Source organism: Trachurus trachurus (assembly GCF_905171665.1).
Source record: "Trachurus trachurus genome assembly, chromosome: 15".
NCBI lineage: Eukaryota > Metazoa > Chordata > Actinopteri > Carangiformes > Carangidae > Trachurus > Trachurus trachurus.
This window is the reverse complement of record NC_139906.1, coordinates 23,140,125-23,161,168: the sequence shown is the minus strand read 5'-3', so window position 1 is coordinate 23,161,168 and position 21,044 is coordinate 23,140,125. Positions and strand designations below refer to the sequence as shown.

The 21,044-nt window shown below is 43.7% G+C and overlaps 4 protein-coding genes across 7 annotated transcripts in view; 2 read left to right on the top strand and 2 right to left on the bottom strand.

Annotated features, from left to right (window-relative positions):
- LOC310998500 (signal-induced proliferation-associated 1-like protein 2) overlaps window positions 1-3,348 on the bottom strand; it is an 81,330-nt gene extending 77,982 nt beyond the window's left edge. For both annotated transcript variants that reach the window (XM_083988596.1, XM_083988597.1), the window contains exon 1: window positions 3,199-3,348. The gene's annotated coding sequence lies outside the window, so the exon portion shown is untranslated. The remainder of the gene's footprint in view (window positions 1-3,198) is intronic.
- A 733-nt stretch (window positions 3,349-4,081) lies between these two features.
- On the top strand, window positions 4,082-6,547 carry map10 (microtubule associated protein 10; the record flags this gene model as incomplete). Its single annotated transcript, XM_083987581.1, has 1 exon — window positions 4,082-6,547. One exon carries the CDS (start codon window positions 4,082-4,084, stop codon window positions 6,545-6,547), a length of 2,466 nt encoding a protein of 821 aa, XP_083843707.1.
- Window positions 6,548-7,726: 1,179 nt separating this feature from the next.
- ntpcr (nucleoside-triphosphatase, cancer-related) lies at window positions 7,727-11,453 on the top strand. Its single transcript, XM_083987540.1, has 5 exons — window positions 7,727-7,821; window positions 8,898-9,060; window positions 9,152-9,254; window positions 9,807-10,016; window positions 10,607-11,453. Exons 1-5 carry the CDS (start codon window positions 7,788-7,790, stop codon window positions 10,682-10,684), a joined length of 588 nt encoding a protein of 195 aa, XP_083843666.1. The 5' UTR covers window positions 7,727-7,787; the 3' UTR covers window positions 10,685-11,453.
- A 6,923-nt stretch (window positions 11,454-18,376) lies between these two features.
- mymx (myomixer) overlaps window positions 18,377-21,044 on the bottom strand; it is a 28,616-nt gene continuing 25,948 nt past the window's right edge. For all 3 annotated transcript variants that reach the window (XM_083988362.1, XM_083988364.1, XM_083988363.1), the window contains exons 25-33: window positions 20,827-20,958; window positions 20,672-20,746; window positions 20,490-20,576; window positions 20,285-20,376; window positions 20,097-20,182; window positions 19,934-19,997; window positions 19,595-19,812; window positions 18,923-19,087; window positions 18,377-18,808 (exon numbers count right to left, since the gene is read on the bottom strand). In XM_083988362.1, coding sequence (XP_083844488.1) covers window positions 18,549-18,808; window positions 18,923-19,087; window positions 19,595-19,812; window positions 19,934-19,997; window positions 20,097-20,182; window positions 20,285-20,376; window positions 20,490-20,576; window positions 20,672-20,746; window positions 20,827-20,958 — 1,179 coding nt within the window. In that variant the 3' untranslated portion in view covers window positions 18,377-18,548. The remainder of the gene's footprint in view (window positions 18,809-18,922; window positions 19,088-19,594; window positions 19,813-19,933; window positions 19,998-20,096; window positions 20,183-20,284; window positions 20,377-20,489; window positions 20,577-20,671; window positions 20,747-20,826; window positions 20,959-21,044) is intronic.

The following is a 21,044-nucleotide window of genomic DNA, read 5'->3' as shown; positions in this document are numbered from 1 at the left end:
GCAGGTAGTTCAGATTTTTTTTTCTTCCCATCTGCGTTATAAATCTTAGCTGATACAACAAATCAAAAGAGAGGCTTATTTTCAGTCTTTGTCTGCACTGTACACATGATGAACACTGCTCAGTAAACCACACACATCCACCACCAACAGATCCCCCGTGGAACAGGGAATCGATTCATAAAAAAACATCAACCTAATGACGGCATTTGTGCTTTCCCTGACAGTGATGAGTGGGCTTGAATTCCTCCATAAATCCAGACCGCTATCAAAACAAAGGCTGGCAAAAAAAAAAGACCAGGAGAGAGTCTGGCTCTCACAACAGGAGCAAGCAGCATGTGATCCCCTGTCTGCTGGTTGGTTGGTTTTGAAGCAACAGGATTTGGCTGGAGAGGCCTATTGTGACTCCTGGCTAGTCAGTCATTCAGCCAGCCAGCCCAGCCAGTCAGTCAGCTGGTCAGCCAGCAGCACAGACCAGACCAGGTTTCCTGATCCTCGTCACATGCATGCAGTGTGGGATCCGTTGGAACCAGGCGCCGCATGCTTTTGGCATTTTTCTATGGTTACAATAAGGAGAAATGCATCACCCCTAACAAACGTGGTCAGAACCCAAGTCCAGTTTTTTCTTTTTCCTACTGCTGTTCTCCAAATCATGACAAGCCCGCACCCTGGTAGCAAAGCACCGTGGGAACAAGAACAAAGAAGGGGAAAGACCAGCAGACCAGTCAGTGCACAAGAAGGCTGAAATCTGCTGCTGCTGTTAAGTAATTTCCCAAACCTAAACACACACACACACACACACAAACACACACCGAACAGTTGCATGTTGTAATATCTTTACCAGCAATTGCTGTGTTCAAACACAAAATAACGGTGCTGTAACTCTAGCGGGGCGTCTCCAAGCCCACTAGGTTGGAAGACATCCTAAACAGCTCTGAAATGATAACAACTGGATATGGCCCCTGGACATGTCACAGGAAGCCGTTTCTCTGCCAAACCTGACAGGTGCCTTATTGTTCAGCTGAGAACATATTGTGCACATAACTTTATTTTTGAAAGACATATCTATCCGGCTCAATTACCCATTGTCTGGGTAGTCATGCAGAAGGCACTTTCAGAAATGGATGAGAATATATATCTTTTTCTCTGGGCCCTTTCAGCTCTCGATTGATGGCAGAAAGCAACAGATCTCTATTCAAAGTAAGATTGAGAGATGTTCCTTGGCATTGTCATTATTATGGCTGCTGAATAGGTCTCCCTCTGGCAGTGCACTGCCAGCAGTGGATGAGATGTGGTAGCCTAGGCAGCCTCATTTTCATCTACATTAGGGGAAATCTCGTCTTTAATTCTGTTGCATCCATCTGGAAAACACCTGCCTTCATTACTGTACTGTAACAAAAACACAGACCTTCCACCAAAACATCCAACAAGCCAAGAAACACTGAAAGTCAACACTGCATAGGTTAGATACTGTGTGCACCCACATAATGAGAAATGGCATGAATTCAAAATGAGTTGGAAAATAGGTTAACTAATAGAAATACTTGCATGACGACAGAGAAAATGAAGTGATTAATTGGGTGGTTTTTCGCTTTTGTGCACAATAATAGCAAATTCTTCACACATCAACGCAGATGTCTTTATGCCCGTTCAGGAGAGTGGTCAGTTGAGAAATTGCCTCCATGATGTGCGGCCCCAATGACAGCTGGAGTGAAGCCAAACATTTTTAGTGTTAAAGGAAAATATGTTAAATGTTATACCAGGCCATGAACATACTGGAGCCATCTTAAAACACTCCTGTGCCTACTTAGTTCAGCACAGCCCCTCAGAAAACTAATCTTTCCCAGACATAAACCCCAGCGAAAATAATGGTGTCTTATTGATTTTAACGCTGCAGGAGCAGAGAACTCTTTATGCCTGATCTGTTCAGATGGGAGCTGTGAAGCTAAAAGCACATAAATCCAGAGCACTGAAAATTAGGTGAAGGAAACTTACACCCAAGAACACCTAATTGTTGTGTCTGCAGCTAGCCACCAGCAGAGGAATGGGCCTGTTTGTTTCCCTTTATTGGGGTTTTAGTTATTGTGGAGGATAAACTTCCTGCGGGGAAATAGCAGAGGATATGGTGCTGGAAGACAAACAGTGTTTCATTTGTTTACGCTTTACAGTGGGGGAGCTATACAGTGCATATTGAATACAAGGACAGCCAGTAGTAAATCAACATTCAAAATGCTGTGTACAAACAGACTGATGGAAAAATATTTAGGGGATTCCAAAAAAACTCTGATGTGAGGGGAACTTGTTCTTTTGTCTGGGCACAATGACAAGGCCCCACTGCCTCACAAAGTGAATGCACCCCCCAAATAAGCGCATAACACAACAGTTAGGCAGCACTGTGGGCTGTCACATGCTTTGGCCATTGCTTATATAAATGATAATTTACCACAGTGTGGGCTTTGGAGAACAATGATATATGGCCTGCCAGATTATAGCTGAGGTCTTCACCTACAGTGTGCATGTGAAGACTTTACTGCCCATGACCAGCTGTACAATGATGCCTTTATCGCCCCCCACCGTTTTCATGGAAGTATTCCACTAAACAAACTCATTCAAAAAATGTATTTATTTCTGTGCAAATCCAGTCCCGACTCATGAGCACGCACGCACACACTCACTCACACACTATAGGCTACACAGCACTACAATCACCAAAAATGTGACGTCAACATGTAGGCTAATATAATTTACAGTACAAATTAATTTTAATTAATGAGGGGTGTAACAGTCTACATTTAATAATATTAATTTAAAATGTTTTTATTTTTTATTCTGCATTGAATTTTTGTTTTAAAAGAATAAGCTAATGCGCTCCTAGTGAAATAAACAAACAATCAAGTATATCAGCACCATGGCACAGACTTTATGAATAGACAAAAATGCAGGCTATAGATAGGCTGCAGCTGAAACAACACATCCTCCACCTCTTTCTTTTTGCTTCTCGCTCCAGTGACACCAGCTTATGTGGCGGAAAGTAACTTTGTGTTTTGTATCCTTTGTGTTGACTGTTATCATCGCTGTAACCTACTAGTGAGTCTCTCCCTCCACCGCTGCTGCGTGTGTCGCTCCTCACTTTTAGCTCCAGCCCTACTTTTTACTTTGTAGTTCGGTTCCGACGGGAATAAAAGCCACTCTGGTTCTTACCTTACAGTGTGAGCCGTGTCCTCGCCGGCCGCGCGACACTGTCGCCGTTGTTAATTATCCTTGGGAGGTAAAACCAGTTGTGTGAGTGGCTGTAGTCGCTCTCACATCTCACTCTTTCGCTTTCAGCCTCCAGACTGAAGTAGCACGGACCATAGCAATATCCATCCAGCACCTATCCCCGGTGATGACAGTGCGCACGGAGAGAGACTCCGCCCACTCGACGCCGGGTCCAAACTCTGTGTTTTTCACTCACTGTTTTCTCTGACAAATCACTATTAAAGCTCCGTGCGGTGATATCAATAGGAGACAGGCACACAAATGCACACTCCGTATGTTTAAAACTAATATTTAGTCCGCTCTGTAACCTTAGACCGGTGCCATTTACCACAGGACTATTTTGGTCTGTAAGCCCAGTAAGCCCTACAGTGGCACCATCTGGTGAACTGGAGAAAAGTTTCTCTCCCAAACTCTTACTAAATAAACTATTATCTTCATATCACTTCTCCCTAAATTACAGCGTGTCCGTGTAGTTTTGGTTAGGCCTACCTGTTACCTGTCGCCTAAACTGTTTCTTCTTTTTTTGTATTAGTTATTATTTATAGACAGGCCCAGACAATCCATTGGATTTTATTTTTACACGTTATTTTATTTAATTTGTTTTAGAAAATTATAACTGACATTTAAGTGGATTTTAAAAATGATTTCTATACGTTGAGAAACCCCCTTGGAACTACATTTCCCAGGTACCACCGGGAGTCGTATGACGTAAAATGGTCGCGACGGTTGTTTGTCTCCATGGAGCCGATGGAAGCTAAACGCCTCGGGAGTTTTGCGGATTATCTAAAAGCTCGTTAGTTGGCTTTTTATGGTCACAGCTTTCAGGATGTCACAAGGACAAGCGAGTGAAAAACTCGAGACTCTGTTTTCATTTGAACTTTTGGTGGAATATGTCCGAATCGAGAAAGATGCTCAAGTTTCCGACGAGCTGGCTCTCGGAGTGCGACTGCTGGATTTCCCAACGCTGCTCATTTACCAGCCTCAACAACAACACCACCACAGCAGCAGCGGTGTTACTGGTCAGAGGAGAGAGCACACCTTTAACAGAGGCAAGTCTTGTTTCTTCCAAATGAAGCTGGACTCTCTGCACGCCCAGCTCTCCAACACCCCGCTCTACGCCATGGTGCTGGATGTGAAAGAGGAGATCCCTAAACTAGTCGGCTCCTCCCTGGTTTCTCTGGCCACAGTGATGGACAGGATCAGGCAGGATGTGGCCGAGCGTGGTGTGTCTGCCCCCTCATCACACGGAGAAAGGCGGCTTGTTAGCATGTGCAGCCTCACGGGGGAGAAAATTGGATTTGTTTCCCTGAGTTATAAACTGCTCAGTCTTGGGACGAGTTTACTGCCACATGTTGAACACGGGAAGGACCGTCAAAGCACCAGAGTACATAGATGTGAACATGAACAAGAGAGCATAAAGGAGAAAATCAAACCCACAGAATCATTGTCTGTTGATTGTGGTGATGTGCATTCACCCACTATGCACAACTCTTGCAAAACCACACAAAACAAGGAACTGGAAAATGCAAAAGTCTTGGTGAGTGAGGATAAGCATGACAATGCCACTGAACACAGACCAAGTAACAAAATTTCTCAAACACCCCATAAAGCAGAAAACTATTTTGAGGAGGATTTAACTGTATTCTGTCCCCCACGTCTTTACTACAACAACACTGCAGAGGAAAACAGCCAAAACAAAGGAGAGAATGACAAACCATGGGCTCTAGACTCTGAGGCTTTTTCCTTTGAAGACTCATGCTCTGAGGATGAGTCAGTTGAAAACAGAAACGATGGTCCAAGCTCTCCAGTGACAGAACAGAGAGTTAGATACAATACAAAAACATCAACAAACCAAGAAACAAGCGGGGCGAGTCCAAATGTCCTTGGGGAAGCTTTACGACAGATGCCTCTACTAAATGCTCTTCTTGTTGAGCTGTCCCATCTAAACGGCCCCAACCCGCACCACCAGCCCTTGTCTATTCATCCTAACCTAGCGTGGATTTACGGGCCTGCATCCACAGAGCCGTCAGCCGGGCACGGAGACACACCACAAAGAACACATCAGAAAACCAGCCAGGGGACTGGTCGCTACTTTAAACATTTACATTCCCCTAGACTCTGTTCTACCCCAATGCCTAAGCCTGCGTCTGTGCAGAAGAAAGAGGTTTTGATTGAGAGTAAAGGTTCCAGTAAGTCTCCGAGGAAGAAACTCGTTTATGGGACCACTAAGACATTTAATCTAAGGCTTAAGCAAGTTTCACCTCTTAAAGTAAATCGTCGTGAATGCGTGGAATTGATACCGAATGAAACACAAACAGCCAAAGGAAAGACAAAGTCAGAAAATAAGGCTGTAAAGTCCTGCAAAAGGAAATCAGTATTAAAACAGAGTGCCAGTCTTGATGAAAATATTGAGACGGTGATACAAAGCATCACAGTGGACTCTGCACTACAAGGAACAATCACGCTGAAACAGAAAAACCAGCATGGGGAAGTCCATGATAAACAAAACTGTGAAAAACCATCTCTTTCTGAGAGGAGAGACATGAAATTTATTCACATCCCCAGCTTCAGCGTGGATAGCGACAGTGGTGCCCAAAACAGAGACAAGGCCGAGCATCACAGTGAATCAAATCAATCACGCTCTGAACCTGACAGGCACAGAGAGGAAATTGAATCCTCAGGAAGCAGCAGACGCGCCAGCCCAAAGTCTTCATTTTCAGACTCCAGCAGGGAAGGAAACGAAGAAGCCGACTACGCTGATGACTTTAACAGTCTGGAAGCCAGCGATGCCTACTCCCCTGACCCCATGAGCAGCCCTGAGCCCTCCAGAGCCAAAACCCCAAAGTCTCCCGTCCGCTCTGACTTGCGTAACTCTGACTCTGGCTCTGAGTCCGTCCAGAGGAGAGCGGTCCTCCTCCCTGTGCCCATCAAAGCCCCCAGCTCTCCCCAGCGGGCTCTGAGGGGCACACACATCATCCGACCTCGAACCCACGCCTCTGCCCTCAGCATTTCCTCAGACGATGGTGACAGAGAGAGGTCAGCTTCCTTACAAACCACGGGCTCCAGAAAGCAGGTGGCGGAGAGCAGCAGAGTGGAAAGGAGCTGGAGTCAGAGGAGTGAGTTCACCAAGAACGACAGCCCAGTCCGAGGATTTTCTGCAGAATCGATATCCTCTTTTGAACCGCAGGAGGCTGCTGAGCTGGAGGATGAGCTCGGATCTCTGGATTTTAGAAAAGGGTATCAGCATATCTCTGATCTAGTGGCCAACAAACTCCCTGGTTACACTATGTAAAGACAAAAACATCATTCTACATATGGTATCGACAAAGCTACATACTTCTCTCAACCAAGGGAATCAAATGACTGTATTTTTGTACTATACAGTACATCTTGCACATGTGTAGTTTTGAAAGTTATCCTTTTAGTTCTTTCAATCTTTCTGAATAAAGACTCGCTTTTCTGGAAAAAATAGTGATCTTTTTATGTCTCATTTGCTCAGTTACCACTCGACCACTGGACATTTGCATAAAGCGTTGGACCATGAATCTTTTAGTAATGTATAAGAGGATTCAAAATCTCTCTGTGTGCACCATTTATGCAAATCATTTAATTTATAAGCTCTCATTTCCAGTGGAGGTGTCACCAACTGAAAATCTCCCTCTGCAGAGCAGTTCAGGAGTGATATCTTTAAATAATACACACTGCTTTGCATATTTAGCTGTTTGTTGTGTTTTGCACGACACTAGCTTTCAACGGTTTTTTTCTTCTTCTAGTTTTGCAACTGAACTGTAATATTTTACTCTGGAACATTTGGTGCCACATTATATTTTTATTCCACAGTTTTTTTCTTGTTGTTGTTTTTACATTCATCAAACAGCTTAATAACTTTCAGATTAAAAGTTTAACACCACATTCTGACCATATAAAATTCAATGCATTGTTACAGAGAAAAATTAAAGGACAAAAAAAGGAATAACCTGTCAACCAGCTGCAACCTAAAACACATTCTTACACTTTTATTCACCACTAGTTATTCAACATGACACATAATATACCAAGAGAAAGTGTTCTGCATAACAAGTGTATTACATTTTACTGATATTAAACTTTTAAGGCAGGCAAATTAAGTTAAATGAAGGATTTCTATTTTAAGTGAATTAGTTTACACACTTTATCCCTCGTTTTCCTATTAAAGTACACATATTCAGATATTCTACATATTCTCTTCTTTTCTAAAATGTATTCTCAGAAGTGTCTGTCATACAGTTGAATGGTGTCTGTTTTCATTGTTAATTCATGCATTACGCACACACACAAAAAAAACAGTTTAATAGATACTATTCAAACAATGTTAAGCAGTTGGTCTCGCTGTAGGGCTCGTACAGCCTGAATCCCAATGAAAGTTGCTGAAATAAACTCCGCTTTTCAAAATAAAGTGCAGAACCGTGGTGGCCGTACTGCGCATGCGTCACAAAGCAGTGTCCGGAAGTGCTGCAGCTGCGGCATGTGTGTGTGTGCTGCTGTAAACAGAGATGTTCAAGCACGTTTTCTTGACAGGACCTCCAGGTAACACTTCACACACCGTGTGTCCGCTGCTGCTGGAGTTAACGTCGCTGCAACATCTCTCTCTCCAGTCAGTAAATGTTACCGCGTTGTCTGTCTGAGCATAGTTAGCTTGTTATGGCTGTTGGTGTCCCCGGTTCATACTGTTGAAGCTTTCATGTTAACTTGGTATTCATGCTGTTCTTTCAAGTCCCTACACGGAGGAGAGCCTCCAACACACAGCCCCATAAACGTTATCTGACAGGTTTGTAGGTAGTCTGTCTCGGTAAATTCCTCTCAGGAGATAAAGTATTTTAAAACGCCAGTTTTGCAGTAAATCCCCACGTGCATCCCACTTTAATGGAAGTTATAATGTTCAGTTTTTGTTGAAGCTGATTTAGAGATGTGTTGATTCAACGTATGGTGACTATTGCATTATGCAAATATATAAATGGCACTAACAGGATTTATTCCTTGATGTATTAGTCTAGATTAGGTTGGGTAGAGGTAGCCCACCTAATAAACCAACTCAGCACTCAGGGGAGGATTATGAGAATATGGGCCCCCGGGCAGAGAGGTGAAAGGGCCCCCTCCTCACTCCTCATAAGATACGCAGACTGTAAGAGACAGATTGTGTGGTGGATTTGTGTCTCTTTGTAGTCTTTTTTATAATGGACTGGCATCCTTTTGTGTATCTCTTTGTAGTGATTTGTGTGTTTTTGGTGGTAATGTGTCACTTTGAGGTTATTTCATGTCTCTCTATGGTCCTTTTTTTTTTTTTTTTTTTTTAGCTCTTTGTGGTTGTTTTGCCTCTCGTTGTGGTTGTTTCAATAGTCACTTCATATAGAAGGACGGCTGGCTCAGGGGCCCTCTGACCTTTCAGGACCCTGAGCCTGTGTTTGATACATCCATTTGATAATCCATACGTGGATTTATACCACATACTGCATGTGTAGTAGACTGGGAGCATTAAGGAATAAGGAAGCCAACATGACTAATGCTCAGATTAAACATGTTCCAATGTTAACCAGAAAGACAGTGTAACCCAGATTTAAGTAGAGATAATCCATTTTTATTCATGTGTCTGTTTTTGCTTGCAGGTGTAGGGAAAACCACTCTGGTCCAGAAAGCCTGTGAGGCTTTGGTGTCATCAGGAGCGGGAGTTGAAGGCTTTTACACACAGGAGGTCAGGGAGGGAGGCCGGAGAGTCGGCTTTGATGTTGTCACCCTGACAGGAGAGAGGGGCCACCTGTCCAGAATCAGGTAGTGGGGGTTGTCATCCTATCTAAACTTAACTACCTTCTCTCTTTTATCACTTTGTTTTAACACACCCCCACTTCATCTCCACTTACAGAGATGTTGCCGGGGCGTCTCATGGCAGACGGGAATACACAGTTGGCCAGTATGTGGTTGACTTGCCTTCATTTGAAAACCTGGCTCTCCCACTCTTCAGAAACGTAAGCCAGCAACATGTGTGTGTGTTGTTGTTTTTTTAGAAACTCACCCTCATCAATAGATCACAGCAAACTAAACACCCCCGTGCCTCCCCACTTAACAAATCATCAAACCTTTGATTTCCTCCGCATTGATGGAATAATTGGAAGCTTGCAACCACATAAATTCCAGAGTGACATTTTTAGTGTCGGTGGTGCCGTCTGGCTGTCACTGACCGTGATTAATCCGGCATGTAAGTGAACCTGCAGTGACGCCTACGCGTGCACTGTAAAGGAAGGTGTCTATGCCTTGGCGGCACATATTCCACTTTCATCTCATTTAAAGCACTTCTGTAATCACTGCGGATCACCCGTTGCGTGTACCGTGCAACCACAGCCGCACAATCAGTCAGGAGAGAGTCACATCAGACATTAACATGATGAGCCTCCGCCACACGGTAGATTAGCCACACGACTGCCAATAAAACCTATTTAATCTTTCTATTAATAAATCTCTATGTCTTTTTGCTTGCACTGACGGTGCCTTTGCCCGATGCTGACATCTCTCATCATCAGGTCGGGGCGGCAGACGGGGGCAGCAGGAAGGTGTTCGTCATTGACGAAATTGGCAAAATGGAGCTCTTCAGCCAGTCGTTCATCAGGGCAGTGAGGCAGACCTTGGACGGCCCCTCCTGCATCGTCCTGGGCACCATCCCCATCCCCAAGGGTAAACCACTGGGTCTTGTGGAAGAGGTGCGGAGCAGGAGAGATGTCAAGGTCTTTACTGTGAGTGCAAACACATAGCAACACTCTCTGGATAAAAAAAAAGAAAGATATTTAGGTCAGTTTAGGAGCTTACAAGTACCACAATAGCTATAGGACACTGTTCACATTGCGTCCACTTGATCTTAGGAGGGCAGTCAGTCTGCTCAGTAACGCAGAAGGGGCATGCCCTGCATTATCCCTCTCCTATAGCAGGATTAACTCTAAATCATGCGTGACTGATTCAACAACAAAGGGTGGTCTCAAATGTCAAAATAATTTATCACGGAAGACTCAGTTATGGATATTGTCATGCAAAGAAGTACTCACTGTGCCGGGGTAGTTGTTATATCTAACAAAGTAATGAGGCAGTGTAAACATTTTTTGGCAAACACAATGAGTCATTTTCACTTGTTTTAGACAGTAGGTCAGAGATTAGGTGTTGACAACATGTGTTTTGATCATCTCAGAGTGGACATTGTATCCTGTTGGCTTAGAGCCCACAGGACAAGACAATTGAAACAGTAATGTTATTTATTGACAGCAGTGCAGTGTTGTTATACAATTTTTTACCAACCACAGAATGATTTTTGCTTATTTCTTTTCCCACGTAGGTGTCCAAGGAGAACAGAAATGCTATTCTACAAGACATTTTGGCAGCGCTACAAGAATGTCTAAAACAAACAGCCTAATATGGAGCTTTAGAGCCATTAAAGGGGAAAAACCCAGCGGTTTGTGCACATTTTTGTGCTGACAACAAGTTTTATTTGTGTCAGTGCATGAGTATTCAGTGGGTCTACACACGCTTCATAGCAGCCTTGTGACCTAACCTGAAGGGCATCGGAGCAGCTGAAAGAGTTAGTGTGTCACATGCATGCATTTATGTACACAATTCATTTTCCTCCATCCTCATACAGCCTCAAAATGGATTGCATGCTGAATAATTGATTGTGAGATGGAACACAGCGGGGGGAATTGTTCGCTTAGTGTGTAAATACCCCGTGCTCTCAGAGTCAAGCTTGGCCCGCAAAACAGCTGTGTTTTATTTTTATTTTTTTCCACTGTCGGTCCTATAGAGGCTCCAGCATGACTTTTTCATTTGAGTGTACAAAATTCATTTGTTCTCAAGGACAATTCTGTCAATTTTTTTTCTCTTTTAAACAAAGCAGGGCCCTCTTGATTCATTTAGGTCTGCGCTACGTGAGCCTCCCTTGTGTTTGTCTTGTCAACCTGAGGACATGCTCATTGAAAATGGATCAATATTTAACACAACAACTGTGTCCAATCCAGTCATGGTTTATTCATTCACTGGCATGACCAAAAAATTAAAAAATAAACAGTTACTGACTTCCAGCAGTGAGATGGTTTTATTTTCTTTAGCAGATGCAGATGTTTTCATGCTGTTGATAAGATTTACTGTTGTTTTCATGTTCGATGGTACAAATAAATATGTTTGACGTTTGTTTTGCGGATTTTCTGCTCCATCCTGGGAGATAATGGAATTTCTGCCCGTGCACCCTCAGCTTACAGTAAATCATAAATAGTATCACTGAATGTGGGATTGAGTGCATTTGTGGAGGGTTTACTTTACTCTGATGCTGTAGCACAATGGATCTCTGATGGGTTTTATAGAGCTACATAATGAGACATGAAGTCAAAATCTGTGACTGTCAACAAACAGCTACAAATGAAATCTGGCACTTTACTACTTCTTGTCCCTAAATGTAGGTTAAGCAGAAATAGATGAAGTAGCTTTTTTAGAGACTTAAAGGGATAGTTCACCCAAAATTCAAATTTCACTCATTATCTACTCACCCTCATGTCGACTAAGAGCTGTGAGAATTTTCAGAGTCCTCCGTGCCCTCTCGGAGTTACGGGGGGGTCCGCGCAGCAGTATTTATCCATATAATGGTTGTGAATGGTGCTAACTTTTCTTCGTCCAAAAAGACACACCAAAAAACATCCAAATACCTCCATAGTGCTCGTCTGTAATGTCCCTCTTGTATTGAAGCCCCGACATGGGAAATTGTTCCGAAAAAAATTAAAGCAGAAGTAAGCGATCCGGTCGTTTTGGCTAATGCTGCATTCCAGACAGGCTTTTGAAACCGTAATTTACAGCTTCAAGTCACAACTTACGACTTTGTAGCGTTCCAGGCAACCCTCAACTCGCGTTTCTCCGACCTGTTGCCTGTGAAAGTGCACTATAACGGCCACTCGTAACTTCTGACCCGTGAACTCGCACCAGATCGAACTGGTACGACTTCACAGCTCGGAAAAACACGAATTACGGGCTGCCCTGAACGCACCATAACTTCTTGTCAGCCGACGGAGTTAGCAGCCCCCGCCCTCGTCATGGATCTACTGGTCCTCGTCCCTACGTCACCACATTCACGAGCATCCCTTGGCTGCACACACAGCCCTTCATGCAGTTCTCTCTCCTCATTGGATAAAAATTGTAGGATACAAGAAAAGTTTTCTCCTCGGCTCAGGGCAGAGCAGAGGGACTGAGAGACCCGTGTTTCGGTCCAAACACTCTATGTAAGTGATTGCTGTCGGAAGATATAACTATTTAAGACTTATATTAACACAAAAATATCGCTTACTTCTGCTTTAAATAAGTCTATATTTTAAGCTTGTTTGTAGCGGAAGCTCCCAGTGTCTCAGTTCACTGCTCGGCGGAACAATTTCTCATGTCGGGGCTTCAATACAAGAGGGACATTACATACGAGCAGTATGGAGGTATTTGGATGTTTTTTGGTGTGTCTTTTTGGACGAAGAAAAGTGAGCACCATTCACAACCATTATATGGACAAATACTGCTGCGCGGACCCCCCCGTAACTCAGAGAAGGCACGGAGGACTCTGAAATTTCTCCCAGCCCTTAGTCGACATGAGGGGTGAGTAGATAATGAATGAAATTTGAATTTTGGGTGAACTATCCCTTTAAGCAACTCACACAGACTTGCTTGCTCTGTGTGAGCTCCGAAGTCTGGAACTTGTGTCAAGGTTTTTTAATAGAAGCCCTCTGGTATAGATATTTGTTTCTGCACCAAAGCATCTTCAGGTCATTTCAAAGTGAAAATACATGGAAAGATTTTTTGGCTTTTTATTTTTTTATTTTTTTCCAACACTGCTTGTGTAACTGATGTAACCTGTCAGGCTGGCTGCAGAGAGAGCTGCCAGCTGTGATCTGCGTCAGACTTGCTGCTGTGCCAGCATCTGTTCTGTGGCCGCTGCTGACGTTACCTCAGGATCAACCGGCACTGGCCGTCACCGAACTGGACTCAATGTCAACGTTGCAGTGGTCGTATTTTTAAACTAACATGGAAATATGACGCTGCTGCCTTATTGTTGGTACAGACTTAATAGGCAATTAGGGTTGATGCTATGGTTCATGGTTGGCAGGCGGAGCAGCACCGCTGAGGGAGCTGGCTCTGCTGATTGGAAGGTGATCCTCAGCACCCTGCAGCAGAGTAGCAGATGGGTTATGTAACAGTGACAAAGACTTTGCCAGTTTTACTGAGTAAAGGGTGTGTTTGTGTGTGTGTGTGTGTGTCTGTGTGTGTGGATCCATTTGATGTGTCATGATGTAATTAGGAAACCATATTGTCCATATTGTGATTGTAGTATGGACCTATGAGCAATGCCTGCCAGCTGGGTGTAGTTGCCAGGGAGAGTGAGTAAATCTATTTATCTACCCTAGTTTGAAAAAATAGAAGTCAAACATTTGGTTTCTTTTATTTGAATAAACATTCTCAGTTGCTTCACTGTTTATTAAATGAAATTGATTTACTATTGAAGTAGGCAAATGTAATAATGGCTAGATATAAACAAATAAATGTTTTCCTGAAAGTGCTGAATAAATGTTTGATATTAATGGTGTTTTTGAAGAAGGGGTCCTTAAGGTCATGTGAAATGGCTTTACAGTTACACCATCATGATAAAAGTATGGAATCCTCATTATTGTATCAGCAGTACATATGGTGGCAAATCAAAGTCATAAGGGGTTTATAAATATATCTTGTTATATAAAGCATCGGTTTTTTTTTATGGGAAAGTCTGCACATGTGGTCACCTTTCGTGCTGTTCTTCATTGTAAACACCATGGGTTTGTACAAACATAACAACTGTGTGACTGTAACAATTGGACACACTGTCAGGGGACTTGAATGTATTGATGTGTCCTAGGCAGGAGGGGTGTTGCATGAAAGACCGTATGGAGGAGCTTTGAATGAATATGAAGTGAATTAATATCCATATCGCAGGGATGCATTCGCACCATATCACCAGGACAGATGTCTGTATGGCACCCTCCACCCTTTATCCCTCCACACATGGAGGACACAGAAATGCAAGGAGCTTACCAACAATCCAGGACAAAAGGGAGCTTGCTGGGTGGAGGGAGAGAGCGGGGGGACTGGATGGTGGGGAGCTGGTGTTTAGACGAGGAAAAATTTCTCTCCAGTTATTGCACTTTGTGGTACCAGCCCAGGGGGCAGGACGACAGCTGTAGAGCAGGGGCATATTATGATGTATTGTCCGAGAAGCCCTCGGCCAAAATGCCAAACACATCTGATGAAAATCTGACATATTGTTCAAAGACCATGTGGGAGACACACAAAAGCCTGCTCCAGCTTTCCCAAAGCCGGACTTCAAATTCCCTGTTTATTTCCCATGATGATGGTATGATTTATTGTAAGATGTCGGGTTAGGGCTTCTTAGCATCTGTGATGTCAGATTTCTCTGTGCCAAAGCCTGCACATGGTAAGCGCTTAGCAATACTCCCTTAAATCAAGTTCATTTCTCAGCGTGTACTGGGTGTACGAGCTCTCGCAGTCTCTGCAACAAGGCTTTGCACAGGCCACAAAGTGTGACAGGCAGACATTAAGAACCCAGAAATAATCTCAGAAAGCAATAACCGAGCTTTAATACAGCTCAATGTGCTGATGAGCATAACTAATGGCTTCTGGTTTGGACAGGTGGGCCGTTAATGGCCAATTGGATCCGATGGTTTTGGAAACGAAGCCATTTGATCTGGGTTCCTAACCACTATTCCACCCTGCTGCCCACCACTGATGATTCTTAAACCAGTCTTCCCATTACATCACTTTCATGGGCTCCCTGGGGCTGCTGGAGGCTCAGTGTTGGGTTTCAAAGCCTGTGTCCGGGGCCACTAGCACACCAATCTGTAGGCAAACCTCCCGCCCCACTCCTCCTCCTCCTCTTTTGAGCTTGAGATCAAAGCTCGAAGAAGTGCGTGAAAGAAAATAAAAGGAAAATCTTTGCATGACCTCAACAAATTTCCTTCTTATCTTGAAATGAGCAGCTTGTATTATTCCCCCCCAAAAAATACTGGCATGAATTTATACTTGTTTTGATCCAGTGGCTTAACAACCACTAACATCTTCCCTTGCAGAACGCTGTGATGTGTGAAGATGCATCCTTCCAGAGGCACAAAGGCCATTTCCCATCAACAGCGGGGGAGTCGTGGAGGCCCGAGGACATCCTTCTCCTCTTACACCACCTTGATGGTGCGTTGTGATCTCCGGATCTGTTTGAATGACTGTGGTAACCGCTGTGACTCATCCCTCCACTTGGCTACAAACCGGCAGCCTGGACTTCACCTCACCTTGGGGAGGATATGTCATGTGGGCTGTTATTAGTGGTTAGAAGAGGGGAAGCGCGGCAACCGAAGTGTGGAAAAGTGTGTGGGTGTTGTGTTTTGTGGTGCACCTATCCATTGCCTCGCCATGTATCCACACACTGGAGAGAAAAAAACCTAAGAATGTGGTGACAAACACATGCACACAGAGCATGAGCAGAGAGAGTGCATGGCTGTCCCTGCAGGGGGAGGACTGAACCCCCCCCCGTCCCCAGAGCTGTGAAGGAAGCTGTGAGAGCTGTCAGCATGTGACATGGAGGTCAGAGGGCACAGAGAGGACAGGAAGATCGAAGGTCGGGTGATCAATCGATTGGCTGTTGCTGTGTCACCCCGAGGCCGCAAAGGACGTGGCTGTCATTCCAAACTTGACGTTGGAGAAAAACACACAAGAAATGGCTTTATTGTGGAGGGAAGAATCCAAATGTTTGTAGTCCATGCATGTCAAGAAAATAGGTGCCATATGTGCGCGCAGCAGCTCTGTGAATTAACCAGTCACATACTGTATGTCACTGCGGATCATTTCTCCTCCTGCACGGAATACACTAACAATATATAGATCACTGCAGTGGCACATGAACATGACCTACTTGGGGATTTTGTATAAAAGCTGAACAACATGTAGTAGGGTGTATTTTACAGTGCTGTGTGTAGTCACACGGCATCCAACTCTATAGAGTCCTGATAATGATTCACAGATTGCTGACTTGCTGTGATTAATGCCTCTGGTGGAGGCTTTTGACAAATTTTCACCACAAACGCACAACTTCTCGAACTGTTTCCATTCCATACGCTACTGTAGCTGCCGTGTGCATGCGTGTATGCATGTGCACATGCCAAGACCACACTGTGACTTTTGGCAGCGCTACATGAATGGAAAGGTGGTGTAATGGTTGTGCCAAAACGCAATGCTTCTTTTTTTTTTTTTTTTTTTACACCACTTATAGTGCTGCTCGGTGCAAAACAAACATTAAAGTGTGAGGGAAAAGGTGCACTCCTCACATCTGCCTGTGCTCTTTGAATGATCATCCAACTTCTTCAGTAAATCACTGGCTACTTTCAGTGCTTATGTAAAAACTGACAATCCAATTCAACTGCCTCCAGGGCTTGAGTGTAAAATTTCAAATGATTTCTGCGACTGCACCTCAGCTGATTTCAGCCGATATTGGCTCTCACACTTAAAAAGATGTTTCATCTCCTTTAGGTGCAGTAACTTTAATACAGCATTGCTCGTGTATTAGTCTTTCCTGTTAGTTAATGTCATCCGAATGGTCCAAAACATTTCAGATGTGCATAAAGGGATTTTTTTTAATTTGCCCTTCCCCTGTCTGCAGCTGCTAATCTATTCGCTCATACATCTTGTGGGGAATTACTGAATACATTGTAATGCTAAAAAGCAGGATTTTGCAAAGTCTACATGCATATGATTCATTATGCAGCCATAATGTCTATGGAGAATGTTTGGTTCCTCAGCACATATGCAATGTTTATTATGGATCATGTCTTTGAATGTGGCCAGTTTTGAATATGCAAAAATAAGGCACGGGTGTGTTCTTATCCTGGCCTGGCCTTTAATCTCTCTATTCATCTAATCCCTTTTCTCTTCAAAGCCTCCAGTGATGACAAAAAAAGATTGAACAACACTTACACACGAGAGCAAGAAAAATGAATATCTTTATCAATTCACAGGAAATCATTGGTTTTAATGTTTTATTATGAATAGTCTTTGGTACAATTAGTATTTCAAATGTGGTATATCAAACAAGCTCAGGCAGTGTCAAACTGCTCTTTTTGTGTATAAGAAGGAAGAAAATGTGCCACACATGTACATGTGAAGGAGGATAGTTGTCATGATGTACTTCGCTAAGTGTTGTGATTTCACTATATTGTTAATACATAACTTAGTCATAGTGATATCATTTGGATTATTCTCTAAATCTAAACTGATTCTCTGTTGAGCAGGATGTTTTACTGTACACACAGCATGTTAACCCAATAACACCACAATCCAAAAAATACAAAAGAAATACAAAATACGACTGGTGGGAAAATGTGTTTCTCAGTTAACTAACCTACAACTACGCAGTGCACACTCACACAGTAATGTTATTGTTTTCAAATGAATGAGGAAAGTGAAGAAGAACAATATGAGTATCTGTAAACAGGACCTATTAAAGCAGATATCAGCTTCACGGCCGTTTCGGCTAATGCTGCGTTCAAGGCAGGCTTTTGAAACCGTAAGTTACAGCTTCAAGTCACAACTACGACTTGGTAGCGTTCCAGGTAACCCGTAGCTCGTGTTTTTACCATCCTGTTGTCTGTGAAAGTTCCCTATAACGGCCACTCGTAACTTCCGACCCGTGAACTCGTACCAGATCAAACTGGTATGACTTCACAGGAAGGAAAAACAAAAAGTACGAGTTTCTTTGAACGCACCATGAGTTAGCAGCCCCCGCCCTTGTCAGGCATCAATTGGTCCTCGTGCTACGTCACCACATTCACGCGCATCCCTTGGCTGCACACACAGCCCTTCATGCCGTTCTCTCTCCTCATTGGATAACACTTGTATCCCACAAGGAAAATTTTCTCCTCGGGTTACAGCAGAGCAGAGTGACGGAGAGACTCGTGTTTAGGCTGAAATACTTCATGTAAGTGATTGCTGACGGAAAATAGGACTATTTAGGACTTATATTAACAAAAACATTCCACTGATATCTGCTTTAAGAAGACGTTTCAACCCATAAGTGATTTATATAAAACACATCAAAAATAAAACCGTACTAGCTCTTCCAATCATAAATATAGTCAGTAGTAGCCTTTTCTTTGTATAATATGTGCACTGCACATTGGAAACTATTTGTAAAACACTTTATTAGTAAAATCATCTATAACAAAAACTCAGAGGTCCCGTTTCCCAAAGAACTTCTTGAAGACAGATTTATTGCGTGGCCGCGGCAGGCTGGCATAGCTCCTCAGAGCAGAGTCCTGATAGGTGTCCCGCTGCCATCCAGCTGTGGCCAGCAGTGGAGGCTCTGAGCCTCCGCTAGTGGATGTGCCGTCTGATGTCTTGTCTCCAACCACCAGAGTCACGCAGTAGTTGGAGCCTCTTTCCAGGCCTCCGGAGGTATGCAACATGGGCTTGATCTTCTGGTAAGTTGCTGAGAAGAAAAACAGCACACAGGACAGGACTCAATACAAAACAGCTGTTTTTTGACTGTTGTTTGATTCACAGGCAGATTATAGATCATTTAGGTTGATGACTGTAAACTGACCTGATGTGAAGGAGTGGGAGCGGCGCTTGTTGCTGAGCCAGTCCTGACTGCTGAATACAGGGGAGTGAGGGGAGGAGGGGGTGTTGTCACTGGATGCTCCAGACAGCCTGTGAGTCATGGTCTCATGCTGCTTCGTACTGCCTTCATCATCGTCATCGTCATCGACTGGAACAAAACATTAAAAGCAGAAATAAAGAACAGATGAGCTTAGTAACGAAAACAGAAATGTTTAGTGTAGTAACAGATTTGAGCTGTCACTGTTCAGTACTGTGACACTTCAGTGGTCTGGCATGTGGTATGGTAATGTCTTAGCTCCCCCTAGTGGCTCATTCTACACCTGCAGTCACTATTTTCATGAATAGCTGGAATACTTATAACAACAGTCTGAAATGCTACAGTGCTAAAATAAATAGTGACATTTTTTAACTTGAAGAAACTCAGTTCATAAAAATCCTTTATGAATACAAGTCCTGTTTGATCAATAACTAGCACAGAAGAGTGCATCATCTAACCCTGTGTGTCCCAGAGGGGCTATTCATTGGACAGTATTGGGGGAAGTGGTGCTTGGTAGTGCTTCCTTCCATTAAGTGTGAATGTGGAGCAGATGCATGTTTGGTAAAGCCCTTACTCAGGTAAATATAGCTTTTGTCTACACAGCGAAAAAGGCCTCACCACAGCAGCCTCCATGTGATGATGAGACGGCCGACTGCTCATCCAAACTCCTTAAGTGACTCTGTGGCATTTGACTGAACTCTCTGGTGAGGACAACAATCTCTTTGGTTTGGGCGGCGCCCGGCGGTTTGCGCCTGGGGAACGTGGAGGTGACATCATGTCGGGAGGAACAGTGGCATTTGGCGAGGCCGTGACAACCGGAGCAAGGGGAGGGATTTCTGAACAGAGCGAGAAATTTTTTAAATGATTATTTATAAAGCGTCATTGTGAGAGGATAAAGGGCATTTCAATGCGAGACTCAAGAGCCGTGAAGAGTTTTTTTTTATCAACATATCTTACAAGGAAATGGGAAAGCCTTGATCACCAGGGACACTTGATATTGAAGACACAGACTCATGTTGACCTTCCAAGAGAAAAGAAAACCACAAATTGAATCATACAGGCCAACATAAACTCAATAATGGCAGGAATGAGCTTTTAAATAATTAACCTCTCCCCTCACCTGTGTTTGCTTGTACTTTCATCATCCATTTCTTCATCATAAAGCGCGAGGGGGCATTGAGCAGATATTCAGACCCATCACGAAGCCTGAAGGTCAACACACATTCTGTTTAAACATCTGTCACATCATTTAAATCTTAGTATCTATCATCTAGCATCGTTGTAATTCAGTAGTCATTCCAGTCTCACCGTAGTCGAAAGCAGTTGGGTTTTTTGGTGTATTCTGGTGCAGGTGAGCACTCAGCTCCCATGAGGTTTAGCGGCAGCCCACACGCAGAGCTCTGCAGAACAGCATAGCACAGATTGATGATTGATTGATTTCATATGATCCTCTTCAATTATGTATGATTTCTCTTCTTATAGGCTCAGTGTGATGTGCTTTTTTTCTGCTTACCCTCAGTGTATCCTTTCTCTCCTGGTAGAAGCACAAGGTGTGTCTATAAAGGACGGCGTGGTAGGAGTTCCAACCTCTGGAGGCTGCCTGTGAAAATAAGATAAGCGTGTGTGGTGCTGACTGGAGGCTTTACATTTGCTGACTGTGCTGCTGGCTTAAACACTGAATGGAGCCGCTCTTACTTTCTTTCCTCCCAGCTGCAGCTTGTGCTTCCTCTCAAGCGTTCCCTCCATTGACTGCAGGTCAGGCTTTCCACTCTGTTTGAAGTAACACTGTTCAGTCATACAAGCTACATTTCTTTTATGTGAAGAGCTGAAGAGATTGCACTAAGTCTCACCAGGGTGAAACAGCGCCCTCCTGTGGCCACCAGCTCTTGCTTCTCCATGTGCTCCAGACTTTGTGAGACTTTTCGTTGGCGACAGGCCCCGTCCAGATCCATGTGGACCGACAGTAGACTCATTGACTGGTCCTGTTCAGAGAGACAAGACACCACAGTCACGACTGATGACAGTCATGTTAGTTGTTCATGCAGTTGTATTAACCTCAGTATCTACA

Coding starts and splice junctions, on each gene's coding strand:
- ntpcr (XM_083987540.1), top strand. CDS start 7,788: ATGTTCAAGCACGTTTTCTTGACAGGACCTCCAG. Junction 9,061..9,151: donor GGCCACCTGTCCAGAATCAG/GTAGTGGGGGTT, acceptor CTCCACTTACAG/AGATGTTGCCGGGGCGTCTC. Junction 10,017..10,606: donor GAGATGTCAAGGTCTTTACT/GTGAGTGCAAAC, acceptor TTTCCCACGTAG/GTGTCCAAGGAGAACAGAAA.